General features: G+C 39.3%; 1 protein-coding gene across 5 annotated transcripts in view; it reads left to right on the top strand.

Moving 5' to 3' along the window:
* csmd3b (CUB and Sushi multiple domains 3b) overlaps positions 1-21650 on the top strand; it is a 524461-nt gene that overhangs the window by 456097 nt on the left and 46714 nt on the right. For all 5 annotated transcript variants that reach the window (XM_022683312.2, XM_049475470.1, XM_022683311.2 and 2 more), the window contains 7 exons: positions 2520-2705; positions 3366-3560; positions 4028-4201; positions 5481-5654; positions 9059-9232; positions 9912-10097; positions 11619-11792. In XM_022683312.2, the coding sequence (XP_022539033.2) occupies positions 2520-2705; positions 3366-3560; positions 4028-4201; positions 5481-5654; positions 9059-9232; positions 9912-10097; positions 11619-11792 (1263 nt within the window). The remainder of the gene's footprint in view (positions 1-2519; positions 2706-3365; positions 3561-4027; positions 4202-5480; positions 5655-9058; positions 9233-9911; positions 10098-11618; positions 11793-21650) is intronic.

The following is a 21650-nucleotide window of genomic DNA, read 5'->3' as shown; positions in this document are numbered from 1 at the left end:
TATGCCTCTGTTCATTTGCGTTTTTTTACTGTCAGACAAAAAAAACTTGTATAATATAGTAAAAAAATGTAAGAAAATGACAAGCAAACTTAAGAAATGAAAGTAACAAAGATTTCACATAAAAATATATACTTTTACAGTAAAAAATATGCCTGGTTAAGAAAATCTGCTAATGGAATGCTTTGTGAAGCTCATAGTTATAATATGAATTTAGAACACTTATTTGCAAAAAAAACTAAGCCTAATTAAACTGATTAATATGAATGTGCAGACATGCAGGCACATGGACTTAAGAATTTTCATGGGTAATTTTAAAATTTTAATCACAGTAAGAGAAATAATTGCTAAAACAAAACGTCCTCTTTATACTAAGGAATGTACATTTAATAAAATTAAATTATTAAGAATTAATAAGAAATTATTTATTTTTAATATAACTAATAACTGTTATTACACATGAATAAGACAACTAGCTATTGGTGATCTGTTAATTGTTATGCCTGCATTGCAGTAGTACAGCTTGTGTAATTACACCTGTATCAATTTTAGCTTTGAATTGCACAAGTATATTACACAAATTGCACAGGTGTCTCTCAACAGCTCTAATAGCCTATACACTCTTACTTGATTATAATGCATAATCAAGTAGGGGTAATTATTTAGATACATTTTATGGAGATATACTAATGTAATTGCATTGGCCAACATTGAATTTAATACCTATGTGTATGCTCAAGCTATACACCTGTAATCCATCTGTAACAGTACATTACTAGTAGTTATGGTTGTTTTACATGTACTTTTAATGTGTAACTACATGGTTATCGATAAAAAAATAGAAATTGGGAATTAGTTATTTTATGATTCAAACGCATTACATTTTTCTTCTGTAAATGGTGAATAACTGTAGAAATACATGACTTGTAAAAGACGGTAAAACTTTGACAGACAGTATATGTTTCACTGGCAGTTATATAACAGGAGAAGGGCAGCAAGCAAGATAAGAATTTCCATTTACCGGTAGGCTGGACAAGGCCATGACACTGGCACAGTGAAAGAAACCAATCGAAGCATGACTTTGGAACTTTTTTGTGAAGTCCTCTAAGACTTTTCAGGTCTCTTTTGTGTAGAATGTTTTAGTTGTTCTTTTACACATGATCCTGACCTTTTACAGTACGTCTGCTCACACTATAAAACGTATAAAGCATTATTAAAAGCAACTTAAAGCAAACGGAACACCAGTGAATTACTAGTTCCAACTGCTTTAATGTTGTGGAATTTTATGTCATATAAAAGTCAGTATAACTAAGTGTATGTTTGTAACTAAATATATAACCCCTGGCAGTCTCACTTTATTAGTCACAACAGCTTTGTGCTTACTATAAAAGCGAGGAATGCATTTATTCATTTTAAGTGAGACCTTGTAGATTTAAAGCCTATTTACCACCCTGTTTTTTAATACACTGATTATTTTTTTACAGAGAGCTTGCAGGAAAAACACTTAAGCTTTGTTTTATTGGCCGGTTTTCCTCACCAGCTCACAGAATCAGTGTATTCTATCATAGTTTTATCACTGCAACAAAAACACTTATTTCTGAGAAACAGAAGAGATTGTAACTGAAGAGACTGTTAGCTTCTAGACTAGTTCTCTCTCTTTCCTGGGTTTGGTTGGTTAAGTCTTTGCAGATAAAACAGATAAGCCAATACTTTCCTACTAATGTGTGTTTTGTTCAAGTTTGGTTCAGCTGAGGGAGTCCAGTTTGCTTTTTTCGGAGCAGATATAGAGAAAAGATGATAAACTCTAGCACTGTCAAGTGTTAGCTGTTAGCCTAGTGTGGTTCCCTGTTTGGCCTCAAGCATTCACTTGATTTTATACCTAGTTTTTTCATCCTTTCAGTGGACATGAGCACAGGAAAATCCCCTCATGAAGTCTAGTTCATGTTGTTAAGTTAGGAGGTCTGTAGTATTAATAACACCATGTTCTCCTGAAGGTGCCAAAACATTTTGTCATTTCACCAGATGTGACTAGGCTTTTACATATGAGATGGATGTATATAATTTGTGGGTGTGCATAACAGTTTGGGGTTTGGGAATTGCCCTGTTGTCCAGATCTGTTTTTGTTTTATTTTTAAATAAGGACACAACATTGTTTGAGGTTCACAATATGTCAGTTCCAGTAACAGTTGAGTAACTCCCATTATTAAACTGTTACTGTACAGTTATGTACAGTTACTTGCTCAATTACATTTGAAGACTATATTGAGACTGCAGACTGTACTCACAATATTAGCTTCTAACCAAATTTAAATCCTGATAAAATATCTGATCTGGTAATGCACAGAATTGTTTTACTTCAAATTCAATATTAGGAACAGTGAGCTTCATTTGTCAAGTATCTCAGTGTCTAAAAAGTTTAATAAATGTGGGCCAACGAAGGCAAGATTACAACATACTTTTGTGATGAGCTGCAATACCTACAGCTTCTAACAGTTAAAACCTTCTTCCTTCCCTCTACCTAGCCGTATCCTGTGGGGTGCCCAAGGCTCCGGTCAATGGTGGTGTGCTAGCAGTGGACTACTCGGTGGGAACACGTGTGACCTACTTCTGCAATGACGGCTACCGGCTGTCCTCCAAGGAGCTGACCAGCGCCGTGTGTCAGCCTGACGGCACCTGGAGCAACCACAACAAGATTCCCCGCTGCTCAGGTACTGGAAAGTTTCCTTGCACAAACACTCTGACCCAGGAGCCCATTTACTGCCCATTTAAAATATCCTGCCACACACAGTAGCCCCAGAACTAGAACTTTGCCTCTCGTTTATTTATGAGCATATTACGTTCTCAATGCCAAAGCGCTAAGTTATTACCCATTAAGGTTTGGGCACAAACGCCTTGGCCACATTACAAAGCGGTACAAAATGAGGTCACTGCTTTTTGAAGTGCAGGAAATGGCATTTGAATGTTTTATGGTTTAGAACTCAATTATGGATAGCAGCGGGGGCTGATTATATTGGCATGTTCAGTTCACTGCCAAGTGATGAACTATTTGTTCATGGCAGTCACTGACAAAAAAAATCCCTCGACATGAAGCGGTTTAGTACGGATTTGTATTGACTTTATTGTTGTTGACTCATTTTTTATTAAGAGGTAAAGGTTTTATTTATTCATTTAAGACATAATCCTTAATTATAGCTCTATGTGTTGGTACTGGCATTAGTAGAGTTAGAGTCTACTGTCTGCTCTACTTAAAGGCTGCACCTCATTTACCTCAATGCTCCTTTTATTCACTAGACATTTCTTACCTAATCTAAAATGAATAATTATTAAATTTTAACAAAACGTATAATTGTGTGTGTGTGTGTTTTCAGTCGTTGTATGTCCCAGCATTGGATCTTTTTCACTGGAGCATGGACGATGGCGAATTGTCAATGGTTCACATTACGAGTACAGGACTAAAATCATCTTTACCTGTGACCCTGGGTATTACCGTCTGGGCCCCGCCCACATCCAGTGCATGGCCAATGGGGCATGGAGCTGGAGGAACGAGAGACCCCACTGTCAAAGTAAGTAAGACACACTCACAACCCTGTACTATGCATAGTTTTTAGCATTTGTTTATACAGTATATCCAATTAAAACCTATTTTTATTTGTTTTGTCTTGATATTATAAGATTATCATGATGGTTTCTATTTGTAGGACTTAATAACTGTAATAACTGCCCACAGTCCTGCTTCTGAGCAGAGTCTGTACTTCATACATGTTCTCAGGATAGGCAGCAAGAACAGATCCTAAATCAGTGCGCTCTACAGTAAGAAATATGATGATTGCCTTATATAAGCAGGGACTGCACAGTTTTAATTTTAGCTTAACTGGCTAAAAAACAGCATCCTAACTAAACCAATGAAATGACAACTTTTATGTTGCCTTTTAACAAGATTCTTCACCGATAGACAATATAGATAATTTTAACATCTGACTATTTATTCACTTTTTTTCTTCTGAATCCTTCTCTTTCCTTCCCTTGTTAGTTATTTCCTGTGGGGAACTCCCCACCCCTGCCAGTGGGAAAAAGATTGGGACCCAGACTACTTTTGGGGCCACAGCCATCTTTACATGTGATATAGGCTACATGCTGGTGGGCTCCACAGTAAGGGAGTGCTTGTCGTCTGGCCTGTGGAGCGGAACAGAGACACGCTGCCTAGGTAGGCCAACTTTAGTCCACACTATTTTCTGTTGGAAAGCCAGTGCTGTTGGTGGGGAATCTGTTGCTGATACATTACTGGGAAATAGGGCTATGTGGTATTTGAAGCCAGTAATGTGGAAAACGTCTGCAGCACTTTTGTTTTTTTGAGTGGGGTGAATTCTATATGGAAGCAGCATGTTGAGCAGTTGAATTTTCAGAAATTTGCCACAGAAGTGTATTTGTGTACATTTATACCCAGTAATATTACAGGTTTTCAAGTGAGAACGTAATCTGTATTTTTATTTTTATATCATCAGTATCTATCAAATGGTTGGGGATGCATTGTTGCCTCCTAAAATATGCTAATATTGTTTGCTGTTGGCTGTCCCAACTGTTCTGGTAATTAAGAAAGAATATCTCTTAAGTTTTCTTAACATTAAGGCTTTGTTTTCTTTGGTAAAAGGAGCTCAAGGCCCAAGTCACAAAATTGTATTTTTTTTTTTTTTTTTTTTTTTTTTGCAATATACATTATTTTTCTTAACTTTTTTTTTGACAAAGCTAAGATACTAAGTTATATGCAACACATTGATGTGTTGATTTGTTTTTATACAGCAGAACTCACAACTGATCACAACTATTTTCTTATAGTAATAAATCCCTCGGAAATCATAAATAAAAAACATTGGTGAAGGTGAAAGAGTCTTTTTAAGTAGATTTTAAGAATATATTACTTGTTAGGAACAGTTGATTAAGCCCATTTTATAAAGCTGTGCATTTTATAAAGTGTCCTCAGACTTTTGAAGGACAGTGCGTAATGTTGAGTGAAGTTTTATTGGCTTTCAAACTCAGTGTCCCCTCAGTAATAATGATCTAATCTATTAAAAGGGTCAAAAAGCACTTGCTACTCTCACCTTAAAAGCTTCTTCTCTTTGACTGAAGCCACAAATAACTCTCTGGCTATTGGAAATACTGTGGGAGAAGGGTTCATCCAAGAAGCAAGACCTTTTCACCAGTAAACCATTACACCAGAAGCCCTATTTTTATCTAAGCATTTTCTAAAGGGTCAACTCCAGAGCACTGTTTCAGAGTGTGTGTATATTCTGTTTCTAACTGAGTGTGTAATCTCTCTAAATGTAGCTGATGATTAAATAAAACACCTCTCCACATCTCTGTAAAAGTAGTATTTAAAGTTAATATTGCAGTGGCGTCTCTTTAGATGTTCCTGTTTAATTTAACTGTGGCTCAGGCCTCTATCTTTAAATGGCTCTTTCCAACCATCTCTGTCTCTGTCTCTCCAGGGGGCCACTGCGGGCTGCCTGAGCAGATTGTGAACGGTCAGGTGATCGGGGAGAATTTTGGCTACAGGGACACGGTGGTATACCAGTGCGCCCCGGGCTTCCGCCTCATTGGCTCCTCCGTGCGCATCTGCCAGCAGGATCACAACTGGTCTGGACAGCTGCCCATCTGCGTCCGTGAGTCTGTGCTCATTTTGTCTCTCTCTCTATTTCATTTTGCACTGACGCTGTGGAGGAGTTGTGCTAGCTCTGGTGTGTTGGAGCAGTGTAAGTTTGGAACTGTAACTGCTGTAAGAGCCAATAGTAGGATCTTCCAAAAAAGACATCAAAGCTCTGAATATAAATGATTAGTGTGGGACAATTTACAGTTGAAATCATCCTGAAAAGGAGAACACCATTATCCGAGCCGGAGTCATCTTAGGGAATTTCAGTCGGGTGAGGTTAGCGTAAAGCACAGAGAGTTGTAGCTGTAGCTGTGCCGCACTTCATCAAAACTTTGTTGAGGGAGTTAAAGTTATTAAAGTGTTGTGTAACCAGTAGGATGCAGGCCCAGTCACATGTGTTTGTGTAAGCCATTGCCGCAGCTGCAGATGAAGAGCTGTCACTATGCTGCACTGGGCCTGAGCAGCAAATGCGCACAAAGAAGCCTGCGTCACGTCTCCGTGTCATCACAGACTGAGGTGAAGTGCTTTCTGCAGAGCGCTCTCCCACCTCTCAAAGGGCACCGCATTTGAAGAATCCACCAAGAAGTCTTCTCTGTCTCAAGGGGCCTTTTTAATTAACAATTCTTTGTCAGAAGCAGAGTGTCAAAATCGCTATCGCTTAGAATTTACCCCTGAAACTTTACCTTCTAAATCCTAAACATGAACTAGCCTGTGTGTTTATGAAATGGCAAGAAATGGCAAGATGTAAATCTATTCAGCCTGTGTATTTTCAAACCCAGTTCAAGAAGCAGCAGACATGATTGGTTAAATAAATAATATCTGTGTACCTTTGTTACAGTGCCATGAAAAGGTTCTGTTATATTTTTTTGCTTTTGCAACTTGTCACACTAAACAACAGTTTCGGATATTTTTGGAATTGTTAGATTGGGTAGAATTTGTGTTAGATTAAGCTAGATGTAACCTTGTCTTGTAAAAAGTGATAGCACCTGTCTCCTTCTGCTTCTTTAAATCTTGAATCAAGCATAGTTAGTTTTGTTCTCTGTTCTGTAACAAACAGGACAGAGTCCAATCTAGGGCCTTCACCTACCTCTGTTGAACTGTGGCAGAGATTTAGAAGCTAAACGTACCCACTCTGCAAAAACAGCTTTTAAACACAAATTAGTGCAGATGATGCAGCCACTGAGCCATTCCAGATGGGGTTTCACTTTTCAAACAGGAATAGGACAGATGGATCTCCAGTGCTAGCTAATACCAAGCAGATACGCCAGGTCTGCCTTTTCAGCCAGCTTTAACCTGCAGATGTTTCTGGGTTTAGCTCTGTTAACTTTTTGCCTGTTACGTTTGCATCATTTCTTTGGTCTTAACTATTTCTTTTAGCAAACCTTGCACAACAAGCAGTAATCATTATCACACGAGGTGAAAGAAAGAGAGAAGGAGAAAGAGAGAGAGAAAGACGGAGAGAGAGAGAGTATGAAAGAGTGGTAAAGAGGATGAGTTTTCAGCTATTTTAGCATGCAGTGATTTGGTTTGAAATTTTGGGCTATGGAAGGTGCTCAAATGAAGGGGAAATTGCCTTCGTGCAAAGAGAAACAAATTACATCTGTAATTATGCAAATGAACTGTGGTTGTTTATGAGAGCAGGAGAGAAGCGTGATGAGGAACAAAATGTGCTTGAGCCTCCAAGAAGAATCAGAAACCCCCTCTGATTGTGTCGAAGGAGGAAGAGAAGACTCCATTCTTATACAGCATGAGCCCCTCTTCAGCCATATGGACAAAATTAAGAGGCTTACTAATAACCGCTCTGTAATGATAAACATGTTTGGCTTTTATGAATAATACCTGGAATTACAAGATAGAAAAAGTGAGCGCAGCTCGGGTGACACTGTCCACAATAGTCACAACGATAACAAGGTCTTTGAAAATAAATCCATTTCTTTTGAAGCTAATGGAATGTATCTCGGATTAAAATTGGATGTACACGAGCATAAGGCTAATTAGACTGTCAAGCCAACCTCCACATCAAAATGACATCTTGCCTAAGGGCATGGCTCTGCAGCTAACCAGTAGTGTGTATGAAGGGCCCATTTACAGTGCACACACCTGCCAGCATCGTACAGTTAACCACCCATTCAGCTTCATTCAGCAGATGCCTGCAGTTCAGCACAAATAAAATGGTTGGGCCCATTGGCAAGAAAATAGAGGTTGTATATTAGACTGGATGAAAGCATATTTGCACATAAGCGTTTCATGTATATCCACTGTGTACATATTGTATTAGAGTCATTACGCTCAGCAAAAAGGGCTATATATTCACACTGCTTTTACTGTTACTAACAATGTATTGGTCTAGGTTGTAGGCTTTATATTAGATATTTATGCCGAATCACAAGACAATAGAATTCAATAGAATTGGAGATATTACACCATGCATTATATGTATTTTCTCATAAGAATACATGTACTACTGTTATTCGACTTAGAGCTTGTTTTTAGATAAATAGTTACTAAACTCCGAAAGTTCAAATTTCTTGTGGAGTAGTTCCTAGTATTTGTAATCCGCATACTAATATACGTGATTTCTTCAAGTATGACTATAGTAGATTGTGATCAAAAATACACAAACTGGCCATAACGTTGATAAAATATGACCAGTATCAAGTACTTCCAGCATTGTGTTTTTTTTCTTGAAGAAGTTTGGTTCACATCCTTACACGTAATTGGTTTCTAATTTTAACACACCATCACAAACTGCCTGTACCAATATAAATTACATATGGCACTGTAAATTAAGATAATCAATGTTTTTCACTTCAAATTTCAGTGGTATTAATGCAATAGCTGATTGTGTATAGTCTGCATGAAAGTTTATCAAAAATTATGATTTAAAGAACAGTTTGTTCAAAAATGGTAGTGTTAATAAAAAGGCATTAAAATAAGTAACCACAAGTTAATAATGCCAATTATTATATTTGCCACTATCGTTAATTTAATGTTAGCAGTTCAAACTCCAGACAAAGGATTCTGTACTGCTGTAACCATTTCTCAGTTTCTCACCAGTCTCTCTTTTTTTCTCTCGCTCCCCCCCCCTCTCTCTCACTCTCTCTCTCACTCTTTCTCTCTCACACACACCTGGGGTTTCATTGATTCTTAAGTCAGTCGATTTGCGATGGTCATAACAGGTTTTAACCATTTTCCTTCAGATTTGCTGGATTTAGAACCAATTTCCAAATTCAGATCGATTTCTTTTTACGCCCCATGTAATTATGAAATAATTATTCTCAGCCTTTGATAAAGTCTAAGAGTTTAAAATGCTTAAAGCTTAAGAAAGTCTGTGTTCGGGTTGCTATGTTAGTTAGGAGATGATTCTGTATTGCTGGTAAATACTTATATGTTAAAAGCAGTCACCCTCTTCTGCAGCCATCAGCTGTGGGCACCCTGGCAGCCCCATCTACGGACGCACCATAGGCAACGGCTTCAACCTGAACGACGTGGTGAGCTTCTCCTGCAACACGGGCTATGTGATGGAGGGCCCGGTGCGGGCCCAGTGCCAGACCAACCGCCAGTGGAGCCAGCCACCACCAACATGTAAAGGTGGGGAAAAAAGTTAAGTCTTCTATTCACACGGAGCTTTGGCTGATCCGCCGCCTGCCAAAAACCACTGCAGTGCACTCTGGGTAAGGAGAGGCAGCCGCTATTGCTGTGGCACCATGCCAATGGCTGCACTCTGTGGGGTGAAAAGGGGAGGGAGGGGGTGGATTGCCAATGCTGCATTACAGAGTTTGGTAAGATTGGTGTTATCTGACCTGGTGATGTGATGTTTATTAACTGAAACATGCTGGACGTTTTGCTAGAAGGGCATGTGCCATGGTGTTTGAATTTGCATGAGGGTGCACTAACAGTTGCATGGGTTTGAACTGATTCTCGGGCGAGAAGCACATGCCATAGTATGCTCAGAAGCTATGGGTCTGATGCTGGTCCCTGTATCAGATCAGTAACAATTAATGTTGTGACTTTGTTCTTTTAAGCCATACATCCAAAAATATGAGTATCCCAGGGGACTGTTTTAATCACCATAATGAAGCAGAGCAGTGTATATGATGTGATTAATAATGCTCTCAACTGTACAAGTGTTAATGATGGGAGATATGGCAAGGAGAGTTTTGTTTTGTCTTGTCTTGTCTTGGCTCAGTGCTTCTGCCAAATAACACATGCACCTCTTGCTCCATCTTTCCCACCTTCCCTGTTTCCCGCCCTTCTTCCCTGTGTTCAGTGGTCAATTGCTCTGATCCTGGGATCCCCGCCAACTCCATCAGGCAGAGTAAGATCGAGCACGGCAATTTCACCTTTGGCACAGTGGTCTTTTATGACTGTAATCCAGGATACTACCTGTTCGGCTCCCCCGTCCTCACCTGCCAGCCCACCGGCCAATGGGATAAGCCTCTGCCCGAATGCATCGGTAAGTCGCTGACGCGTGCGGCCCTTCCAGTCGAGCGGCCGAAACTTGGCAGCAGTGTTGCGCTGTTAATTAGCATCATTCCCATAATGGAGGCGGAAACAGTTGAGTGACCCTCTCCCGCTGCTTTAGATCAGTGCATTAATTGAGGGACAGGTGGAACACAGACTTTTTGCAGGCAGACTAATTAGCGATGCCAGCTTCATGGCTGATCCCTGTCTTATTGGGTGCACATCCTGTGAAACGCCAAAACATCCTCAGCTCTTCAGCTCAATGAGGTACTTTAGGCACCAGCTGCTTCAGCTCACGTTTTACCATGACAGGACCGTACTGCCTACTGGTGTGGTTCTTTCTCATTTCCTACAATCACAAAAATAAAGGTGCCTGAAATGTTTTAAATGAGCCATAGAAAAAAACACTAACTGAACGTTACGAAAAAGTTCTAGGAACAGTACAGAAATATTGAAATTGTGGTGATTCATTGCAAAAAAAAAAAAAACATTGTTTTTTATTTTATTGATAAAGTTTAAATGATTAACTTTTCTTACATTTAAATTGATGGGTCAAGCTTTTCTCATCTTCCTCTTGAAAAGGCCCATAAATTCCTAGTGGAATTCAGGTTTAAAGTGTATTATATTGGTCAAAAAAACATTTGGTAGTAGTTCTGGCACTATCAACAGGTGCTAAAAACTGTTGGAAAAGGAATTTGTCATCTCTATAAAGCTTCTCTGCAGATGGAAACATGAAGTGCTCTAAAATCTTCTTGTTGACTTTTGACTTTTGGGAAACCGAGACCAGCAGATGACACATGACTTCCCAAGCTATCGCAGACTGCAGAACATTCACACTTTATCTTTAGACACCTTAGATTATGTGCATCGCTTCTAGGTGAAATGCACAAGCTACTTTCTCTGAAAAGAGGACCTCAATAATCAAAGGGAGGTCACGTCATGATCGAATACTAATACAGGGCTTCAGATCTGTTGTTGCTGGCATTAGTATACCTGGTACGGCATGGGAACTCACTAATCCTAAACAAGATTGGCATCACCCTGTCTAAATATAGAGGTCTGTCTGTGTCACTCTAAATGCTGAACACACTGTGAACAAAGAGAGAAAGGAAAAAAAGAAAAAAATCCTTAATGGAGAAACAAGCATGATGCAATGTTGACAGACGTTGCTAAGTATTAAATTGGTATGTAAAGTTTTGTTTTTGCTTTTTCAGAACTATTGCCACAAGCGAGTTGAACTTTTTTCAGAGTTTTAATCGCATTATTGCCTAGCAAATTTTATAGGCAGTGCATTGGAGACGACACTGAAAGGCACTTCTGCAATCTGATGATGGCAGCACTCTCGGAGGAGACTATATTAGCACATCACTTATTGTGAAATCGACTAGGACTGAGCTGTAATTAAACTGAAAGACAAACTTAGTTTGAAATCCTATTGCACTGTAATTATACTCATTGGGTGATGACTGCTTGTGTGTGTGTGTGTGTGTGTGTGTGTGTGTGTGTTTGGCAGTGGTGGACTGCGGACATCCTGGATCTCCTCCCAATGGTGTTCTGAGTGGAGAGAAGTTCACCTTTGGCTCCACGGTGCGCTACTCTTGTACGGGTGGGCGGCAGCTCAAGGGCGAATCCTCTCGAACCTGCCAGCTCAACGGCCACTGGAGTGCACCAATGCCCTTCTGCTCAGGTACCCTGCACACGCACATGCGTACCTTACAGTCAGCCAGCAAAGCCTGCCGAGGTGCATACTTTAACAGCATGCTTTGTAAGAACATTCACCTTTGTAGTGCTCATTTACGGTATATGTACATTTACAGCATTTGACTGACTAAGAATCCCTGCCAGGGAATCAAAACCTAGTCTGTCCTGGAGAAAGCATTGTTTGTTACCCACTACACTATCCTGGTTACTTACGCTGTCTGACATTCTGTAGCCTCTGTGATTAGGGTTAGGGTTGGTCTTGTAGTACTAGTACTCACCATTGTAGTATTATGCCAATAGTGAACTCTTATTTACATGCACTTAGAAAGACTAAACTGCAGAAAATCATTTAAGCATTTAGGCCATTAGATAATGGCAAACATTAAAACAGGAACACTTGACACCTTGAGTTTCTGTTTTGCAACCAACCAATAATCTGACTGAAGATAAACTTTGCACCTACTTTCCCAACAAATGGACCTTTGTTTGTTGTTGTTTTTTTGTTGTTTACTCGTTTATAATAGTACACAATGCTGAGGAATACAATACAATGCTAAAATCCATTTCTTAATTGAATTTTCTTAATCCGATCTGAAAAATAGGAGTGTGCTGATAACTCCAATTATTATAAGATTATTGGGTGGCTGTAACTGCACTCACTAATTAGGCCTTTAGGAGATTAACTAAAGTTCTTTCTCTTCTCTTTAACCATCAGTTTAATTTGAAATGACAGTGATTTAATGTCTAATAGATTGGACTGATTTTACCAGAAATTACACTGTAGGCTGGGCTTTCTTTTTTTCACCAAAAAAAGTTTTTTGGTGAAAAATCTAGAACCCGAAGACCTTTCTTATCTAGTAAACAACCAACATAATTCAGAACTATCTGTATTTTTTGGATATCTGACTGCCAAATATCTGGGGCAGATATGTGTCAGGATTGTACTAGGTAACTATAAAACTTTTATAGTTCAAGATAACTATAAATGTCTGTAACAACCTTCAAAAAGAGGCATTGAATGTATTTTAGAGGCCAAAAATCTCCATGTTCTCATTTTACTAGGGACAGTCTTAGTTACATTTACAAAAATATGACTAAATCTAACAGTCATGGCTCAACAGTGCAGTGCTGAAACTATTCACTCCACTTATTCATTCACCACTTGGCAAAAGGGACAAATTCACATGGACATACGGAGCAATGAAGGAATATTCAACTATTTCTCTGCTTCTGGCCCTAATATTAGCCCAAAGACAGCTGCTAGCAACTTCATGGTGGCAGAGTGCATTGGGGCCTGTGTGTAGGCAGCAGTGAGCAGTCTGCGCAGCCCTGCGTGGGCACTCAGAGCCACGCTGCTTACTTAAAGCAGAACAAGCAGATACTATCACTTTGCCCCGCATAGTGCTGCATTCACACATGTGCTTCAATCCCTTCTGAACTAGGATGCATCGTTTGCCCATTCCTAATTCAGTAATCCGTATGCAAACAGCTTCATAGCCTGGCAACATGGATGGAAAGTGTTACAGGGTTGTATTTGATTAAAGAGGACTACGGCACCATGGGGAGAGAGTGGAGGCATTTGCAGCAGAAGCTTGTTTTATCTATTTCTCCTGTTAGAATGATGTGACTCTCTTGGCAATTAGGCTTGCATGCAAGTGCTCCACTGGGAGAGAGTGCAAGTGTTGGTTTGGTAGGGAATTGATCGGTGTGCTCTGGGTGCCATTTAATGTTTCCGGTCCTTTTTTTATTGAGATGACATGCCATCTGCTTTAGGCCAGATACTGAGAGCAGAGGGAATTCACACTCACAAAATATATAGACTTTGTAAGCAAGCCGAGCCCAGGTCAAACCACAGTAACTTTAAGCTCCCCGAAAGGACTAAAACATGAAAGGACGTCTCGTACCGATCACTCACCCGCTCCTTTCAGTGCCACCGCTCTCTTTTTCTGCAACAGAACGGCATGTACTTGCTCAGCAAAACCTGCGTACCACTTGCCATCCAGTTAGAAAGCTTCCAGCAGCAGCCGCAGTCGCTACCAGCCCAGCATAGACTCTTTATTTAAGCCTTCTTGCAGCTTCACACTCTGGCAGGTCAAAAACTTGGCACCAAATATACCTGAGATAAACATAGTGGAAACGGCCAGAGCTAATCTCATCGTTATTAGGATTCAAGGACCTCCCTTTCAGGGTTCATCCAGGTCCACACTCTTCCTGAGCTGGGTTTCGATACATTACATCACATTGTCCTTGAGACTTTTCAAAGGGGAATTAATTATGAATGCAGAGAGCATATTGCGGAAAAGAATACCTGAGCTGCTGGCATTTGGAATGCGCTCTGTAGAGGTGTAGTACACTGAGCTCCACAACATTTTCCTTAAGACCTTGATAATATGACGAAGCCAATGCCCTTTTAAAAATGTGTCACATTCTAGATCATCTTTCAAAAAGATGTATTTAACAGTGAAAAACTATTTAGTGATAGTACAGCAGGTAGTACATCATTAGAGGATTCACACATTTTTCTTGTTTCAGACTTCATTGAGCAAGTTATTAGGAAGGTCTCTACACCTACCCATTCATGCGACTGTCTAATCTGCCAAACATGTGGCAGCAGTACAATGCTTGTTTAACTGCTAGAAGTGGTGTTCACATGCTTTGAATTTACATTCATCGTATTTAGCAGATTCTCTTATCCTGAGTCACTTACAAAAGAGCTCAGTCATTCACTCAGAATATGCAAAGCTTGTGTTAATACAAGATACATTCAAGATACTTTTGAGCCTTCCAGATACTTTCCGTATTCTAATGCATATTAGTGCATTATTAAGCACTCATAAAGAGGTGGGTCTGACCCTAGCTTCTGAAAGTTAAATAAATAACTAAATAAAGATCACATTGATTATATATATATATATATATATATATATATATATATATATATATATATATATATATATATACAATTTACTCATCTTCTAATAGTCACTTTTAACCTCTAGAGAAAAGGTCCTAAAGCACCTGAAGTACATAAAGCATGATCATTCTGCTGCTGAAAATCTGTAGGAACCATGTAACACAATCATGTCAGCATGGACCAGAATTCTTAAGGAATCTTCCAATAATCTTCTATGATTTATATTTTAAAGCAGAAATTACACTGCCTGTTATTAGTAAAATGTTACTGTTAAAGTGCTTCGTGATTTTAAATACTTGACAAAATTGTCTGCAGTATAATGTCCTTATTCAAAAAATAAAAAATGTCTCCAAAAGTAAAATCGTAGTTTTATTGATTTGATTTAAGGTATTAAAGCTAAATACGCTATGATTTATTATGACTCTAATGTCCTAGTACTATTTTTGTTACAAGACTCTTGCTTATTCAGTTCAGTTAAAAAGACTCTCTAGGTATATCAATCCTTCGATATAATAATAGTAATTAGTCGGACACTGATGTTTATTAAAAATTATTATAAACACTGTAGACATAACATTCCTTTAGGAGACAAGTAACTATAACTTTTGTAAGTTTATGTTTAAAAAAAAAGTTATAAACACAGATTTATAAATGAGTTTTCCCACACTATACTGTATATATGTATTCCACGTATTCCATAATTTAGGTCAGCATAGACACTCTTAAATTTTATGCAGTTCCCTTATTGGTGAGCTAGCTTTATGCTTATGTCACGTTTTAATGCACACACACCCAAAAAGAAATGACAGATCCCGTATAATGTAGTGGAGTAAAAAGTACAATATTTGACTTTCACATGAAATGGAAATGGAAATACAGTATAGATTCACAAAACAACAAACAGTAGCACAGTAACAAATTAAATTTACATCAGTACTGTCCAACACTAATTTCACTTGGCGGTATATACTCCAATATGCTCTTGTGGTATGAGTCAAGAAGTAAAATAGACTTAAAGCACAGAAATGTTTGTACCATGTAAATCTTTTTATTCTCCATATCAATATTCAACACCGTGCTTTAGGCCTTATTCTTAGCTGTAAAGAGATGTAGTTTCTGCTCTTCCCCTTGTCTGGAGGCCCCATGCTTTGCAGATGCTGCATTCCTTTTGGCAACCTTGAATAAATGAGATTAGATCTCCACAACCTGCAGGTTCTAAGGCCCTTTTCCTTGCATTAAGCATGTCCCCAGGTTGCTGTGGAATAGCATATCTGACATACAGCTTCCCATTATTGCTTTAAGCTCGAAATACCCTTATGTAGTCCTGGGTAAAGCCATTCCTGGGTAATCCCTCGTGTAAAATGGTTACTCATGAAATGTCTACACTAATGGAAGGAAATGAGCACAATATTTAATATCTGGCTTCAGCAAAGAAAAAGTATTTTCACAGATAGAAGCTGTTAATCTGACATCCTTGGTTTGTACCTCAGGGACTGGGTTAAGTGTGCCTCAGGGAGACTGTGTGGATCTTCGAGCTCTGTAAAAGATCTTTTGTTTTGAACGGTAGATGCTAAAGGACGGTCGAGCTGGGTAAACTGTTTGGGGTAGGAGTGTTTTGTATCCTGCACTCGGCTCTGACCTATATTACACACCTTCCTTCCTCATCCCTATTCCCTCAACACCACAATGCTGTCTTCATTACAGCTCATTGTAATGTATAACACTGGTCTCTCTCTCTCTCTCTCTCACACACACACACACACAAACTCATAGGCACCTGATCACATGCTCTTAGATTAGACCTCCATTGAGTGTCTGTGACCCGTAAAGGGAAAATGCAGACACCGGCTCATTGCAGCCCCTGTGTACACACACTCCCAATTCTCCACTGGGCTTCTTGACCCAGAAATAGTTCAGGAAAGTGAGATAAAGAAGTGAAAGCAAAAAGGCAACTTTCCGACTCTCCCCCCCCCCGTTCTCCTTCATATCCTCATCCATATCCTCAGGTCCTTGGAGAGTTTTCTTGCTTTCTCACAGTGTTCATTGTGCCTGCAAGGCTTTGCGGTTTTCCTAGTGCTGAATAAGAGAAGGACAAGTTCCTGTTCTAATGTGCTGCAAGAAATTTTTCACACTGTACCAGTCAAAAGTTTGGAACCCTTTTCCACTCTCAGAACCATTTACTGGTAATGTTTAGGCTTTAAACAGTAATTTATAAGCATATATGCATGCAGTTTTGATAAGTCTGAAATCCCTGTAATTAGTATGTGAAATACCTGGCATGAAAGGCTGACAGATTTTGCTTTTCTGAATCTAATTTTGGATAATTTTACTTAATATGCTTCAGAATGGTCTTGAGAATACACTTACATGGGATTTGATCTCTAATCAAATTCAATTCTAAAACCATGGCTAATTCATTTTGTTTGTCATGTTTATTATTTATGAAAATATTTATAAAAATGTTGTTTTTAAGGTATTTATTTTATTTTATACCACGTTTGCAAGTGGTAACTGCAGTCTAATGCTTTCTATAACTATAATGCAAAAGGGCTTATATTCAGCCACATTGAAAGGCTTTTAAGCATGAACTGCTCTCTCAATGTTCTGCTACAGCAGCTTAATGGGGTGAATTCAGGACTAGATTATTTAAACCTTTATTTTGTTTCTTTTGAACCATTTAGCAGTGGACTTGCACTTGCAGATTGGTGATTGGTCATCCACTTGCAGGATTTATTGGTAGGGTACATAGGAGAGAGTGCGAAGTTGCTTCTGAGGCCAACAGAGCCACGCTAAATTATAGATACGCTGCTTTAAGATGAGTGAAATGCCGGTAATGTTCCGTTATCACTTGTGTTTTACTGCATGCAGGGATAAGTTTCAGCCTCAGTGAGGTGCACGGTGACCTAGCTGAGGACAGCACTAAGCCTCATGGGGATAGCTAATGCTGGACATGATTGCTTAGCAAACCAAGTTTTATCCTGTCTGTCAGTGACTCGATTTGCTAGAGTTTAACCCGTTCAGCCAGCCCCAACTAGCCCCAACTTCCACAGGCATTTTGGAGACTAACTGTTAGCGTAGCCACCCCAAGCTAACCGTCGTTACTTTTTAGCTAAAAGTGCTTTTAAATTGTTTTTTGTGTGAATTAATATTATGTTAAACAAATCCTACTAAAATATATACAGAATCCATAATTGTTAGATTTAAGATTGGTATATCTTAGTCTGGTGTGTATTAAATCCAAGCCAGTTCCATTCTATACTGTCTTAAAGGTGTTTGTTTTTCATTGTATTTTATCCAATGAAAGGGGACCATTATGCCATTAGCCCTTGTACTAATTGGAGGCACTGCAATTGTTCATTTAAAAGCTCAAAAATTTACATTTGTCTTCAATACTTGGTAAAATTACTGGACATATTACAAAGTGAGTTAAGAATTAAATTAAGTTAAAATGACATTAAGCTTTACATTAATATATTTATATTATATTTTGTACTGCATAATTAAGTCTTTGTTATATGTCAACTAGTTAAGCATTTTAAAACAATATATTAAAATACTTACACACACCAACATAATTAGGGTTGTGCTGACTAGCAGAAAAGGACAGGGACCTGGTTTGTGTTCACATATCTGTGTGTTTAGTATGTTGTGTGTGAAATATGAGGTCAGCCCGGTGCAGTAGCGTGTGATTACAGTTTCCCCTCTCATCCCACCTTAACGAGCAGAATCCATAATGAACGCTTGACCCTATGAGCCGCCCATTCTAATTGCCTACACAGTAAAAGTCCCTGCATTGAGACCCCATTCTCTCCATATTATGACTGGGCAGCTTCATTTGACCCCTCTCTGCTCTACCATAAAGCCATTTACACTCTGCTCCGGCTAGCCTCCATTCCAATTAGCAGCTCACAGGCCTAGCTATGAGTCAATGTGTGGCTGCAGTGTGTAGCTGGTGGGTGGATCATGTGCTCTCCCTACTCATACCTGAACTTCCTCTGGCCCAATTAAAGCAGCAACAGGTCTGAATGAGCACACTGGCTGTAGTTGCAGCAGCCCACAGCCAAAAGCCTCTCAGCAGAGTTTACTAACCAGCTCTGAGCCACACACAAATGTATCCTGCAAGCTGCACAAAATAGACCTATAGTTCAGGTCATAGAACTGTATTTTTCTGACATTATGGCTTACTTGGGTTAACTCCTGTGTCTTATTACTGGTAGGAATAGGGACATGAGGAGACCTAAGCAGTGGGTAAAAAACGGGCGAGATAATTAAGGAAAATAACTGATAAATATCTAAATGATGAATGAATTAAACTTCATTAATTTCTATTACAATTATAATGAGAATTCAAGGTAATAAATAGGACAAATAATTATTTAAAAATAGTTGATTAGTGTATTGCTAATAGTACAGGTGCTGGTCAACGAATTAGAATAATTTGAAATAGTGCAATCATGAAATTCTTTGAATGCATTTTTTGTGCAGAAAGCAAATCAGGTGTTCACCGCACCTGTCCTACTCGTTAGACTAATCACAGAACTCGTTACCTGGAAAAAAATTTGCTCAGCTGAGCTTTCCAAAAGGCCCATTTAGGCCATTTAACTGTGACACTGTTGTTTTATTGAATTAGAATAATGGAGAAACCGTTTCATTGAATTAGAATAAATGCTCGATTTTTTGTTTTCTGTGAAGAGTGTTCACTGTGCAGTATAAAGTCAGGGTTGAGTAGAATTTCTAAGTTGTAAAATCAATCATGGGTAAGCAGCGCGACCTCTCAACCGGAATAGTGGCTCAAATTCAAGCCCTTCGCCAACAAGGCTTGACCCAAACTAAAATTGCTGAGCAGCTCGGCATCAGCCAGTCTTCCGTCTGCAAAGCTCTCAAGAAAAACTGCAGCAAGCGCACCAACTGTTCCGGCGTCCGAAAAACTTCTGCTCTCGACAACAAGCAGCTGAGAAAGATCGCAGTCAGCAACCGGTTCAAGTCCACTTCCGAGCTCACCGACTTGTGGAACAAGCAGACCGGCGCTGACGTCTCCAGATCAACCACTTACCGTCGTCTGCGCGAACTCGGCTTCAAATCTCGCATTCCAGCAGTAAAACCGATGCTGAGTGGGCCAAAGAACACGGCGAGTGGACTGCTGAAGACTGACAGAAAGTGGTCTTCAGTGACGAATCACGCTTCTGCATCTCCTTCGGTCACCAAGGTCCTCGTGTCTGGCGTCGTGGTGGCGAAACCTACAACCACGAGTGCGTGAAAAGATCCGTCAAGTTTCCCCAGAGCGTTATGGTCTGGGGATGCATGTCCGCTCGAGGTGTAGGGAAACTCTGCTTCCTCAAGAAGACTGTCAATGCTGCCGTATATCAAGATGTTCTGGAAACGTTCCTGATTCCAACTGTTGAGGAACAGTTCGGCGAAGAAGACTTCATATTTCAACAGGATCTTGCACCGGCTCATGCGGCAAAGTCGACCAAAGATTGGTTCACTTAAAAACAGCTTGAAGTTTTGGCATGGCCGGCCAACTCGCCTGACCTCAATGTCATTGAAAACCTTTGGGCCATCGTCAAGCGGAAAATTCGCGACAGAAAGCCTACTACGCTGGACCAACTGAAGCAGAACATCGCCACTGCCTGGGAAGCTGTGAGTGCGGAAACTTGCGACAAGCTGGTCAAATCGATGCCGCGGAGACTTCAGGCAGTCATACAAGCCAAGGGGGCAGCCACAAAATACTGAGAAAGTGATGATTGTAATTATAATAAAAATCATTCTAATTCAATGAAACGGTTTCTCTATTATTCTAATTCAATAAAACAACAGTGTCACAGTTAAATGGCCTAAATGGGCCTTTTGGAAAGCTCAGCTGAGCAAATTTTTTTCCAGGTAACGAGTTCTGTGATTAGTCTAACGAGTAGGACAGGTGCGGTGAACACCTGATTTGCTTTCTGCACAAAAAATGCATTCAAAGAATTTCATGATTGCACTATTTCAAATTATTCTAATTCGTTGACCAGCACCTGTATTTTAATCTGCACTGTGTGCATTATGGTTAAATAGGTTCTCCATTATTACACTGAAATCCACCTCCACTCTTTTCTTTTAAATCATTTGAAAATGGCTACATTATTTGGTAAAAAAAAATCTTGTCCTGTTTAGTGTGTGATCTTTCTCTTTCATACTGATGAATTTTAGAGCATTATTTGTCCTGTTCGGCCCTTTTTGGTGGCTTACTTAAAGCAGCGCTATGCTAGAATGGTATTCTTTGCTCCTGGCCTTCCCTTACAGTTGTGGAGACTAACTAATTCACTTTTACTAATTAATAGACTTTTACTGGTGCAGTGCAGCTAACTAAGGATGTGGACAGAAGCACAATTGTGTCTTATATGATATGATATATGATAGTAGTGTTAATGCAGTTGCTGTGTGAGGTTATATAGATCTCTTTAGATTCTGTTCTTTTCATTAGTGCACCATCAACATGATTTTGAAGCAATGTTTTTAAAATGCTATATCATCTTTTTTATCGTATTTATTTGTTTATAATACATAAGGCAGTGCATAATAATGTTAAATAATTCCTTTGAACAGGAAGGTATATTGTCTGCATTGATGAATGAAATACCTATGCAGTAGATGTGGAAATAATGCAGTTTTTACACAGATATAACAATGCTTTAAATCATCTCTGAGTGTAGAAGAGGCTGCAGTGTTGCCTTTGATCAATAATCCATTTCAGGCTTAGACACAATTTTTTGTGTCTGTTTCTCGTTCTGTTCTCATGCTTCCACTCTGCCTAGCCTGTGCTGGAAGCAAACAGTGTTGACCAAATCACTAGAGGTGGAGGAACAGGTTGAATGAGTTTACACAGTTGATATTTGTGTATAATTAGAGGTGGATGATTCACACAGACTCATATTCAGGATTCCCATCCAT

This window comes from Astyanax mexicanus, chromosome 3 (assembly GCF_023375975.1).
Source record: "Astyanax mexicanus isolate ESR-SI-001 chromosome 3, AstMex3_surface, whole genome shotgun sequence".
In the NCBI taxonomy this organism is placed as follows: domain Eukaryota; kingdom Metazoa; phylum Chordata; class Actinopteri; order Characiformes; family Acestrorhamphidae; genus Astyanax; species Astyanax mexicanus.
Note: the sequence above shows the minus strand (reverse complement) of the source record. Positions and strands in the feature narration are given on the sequence as shown.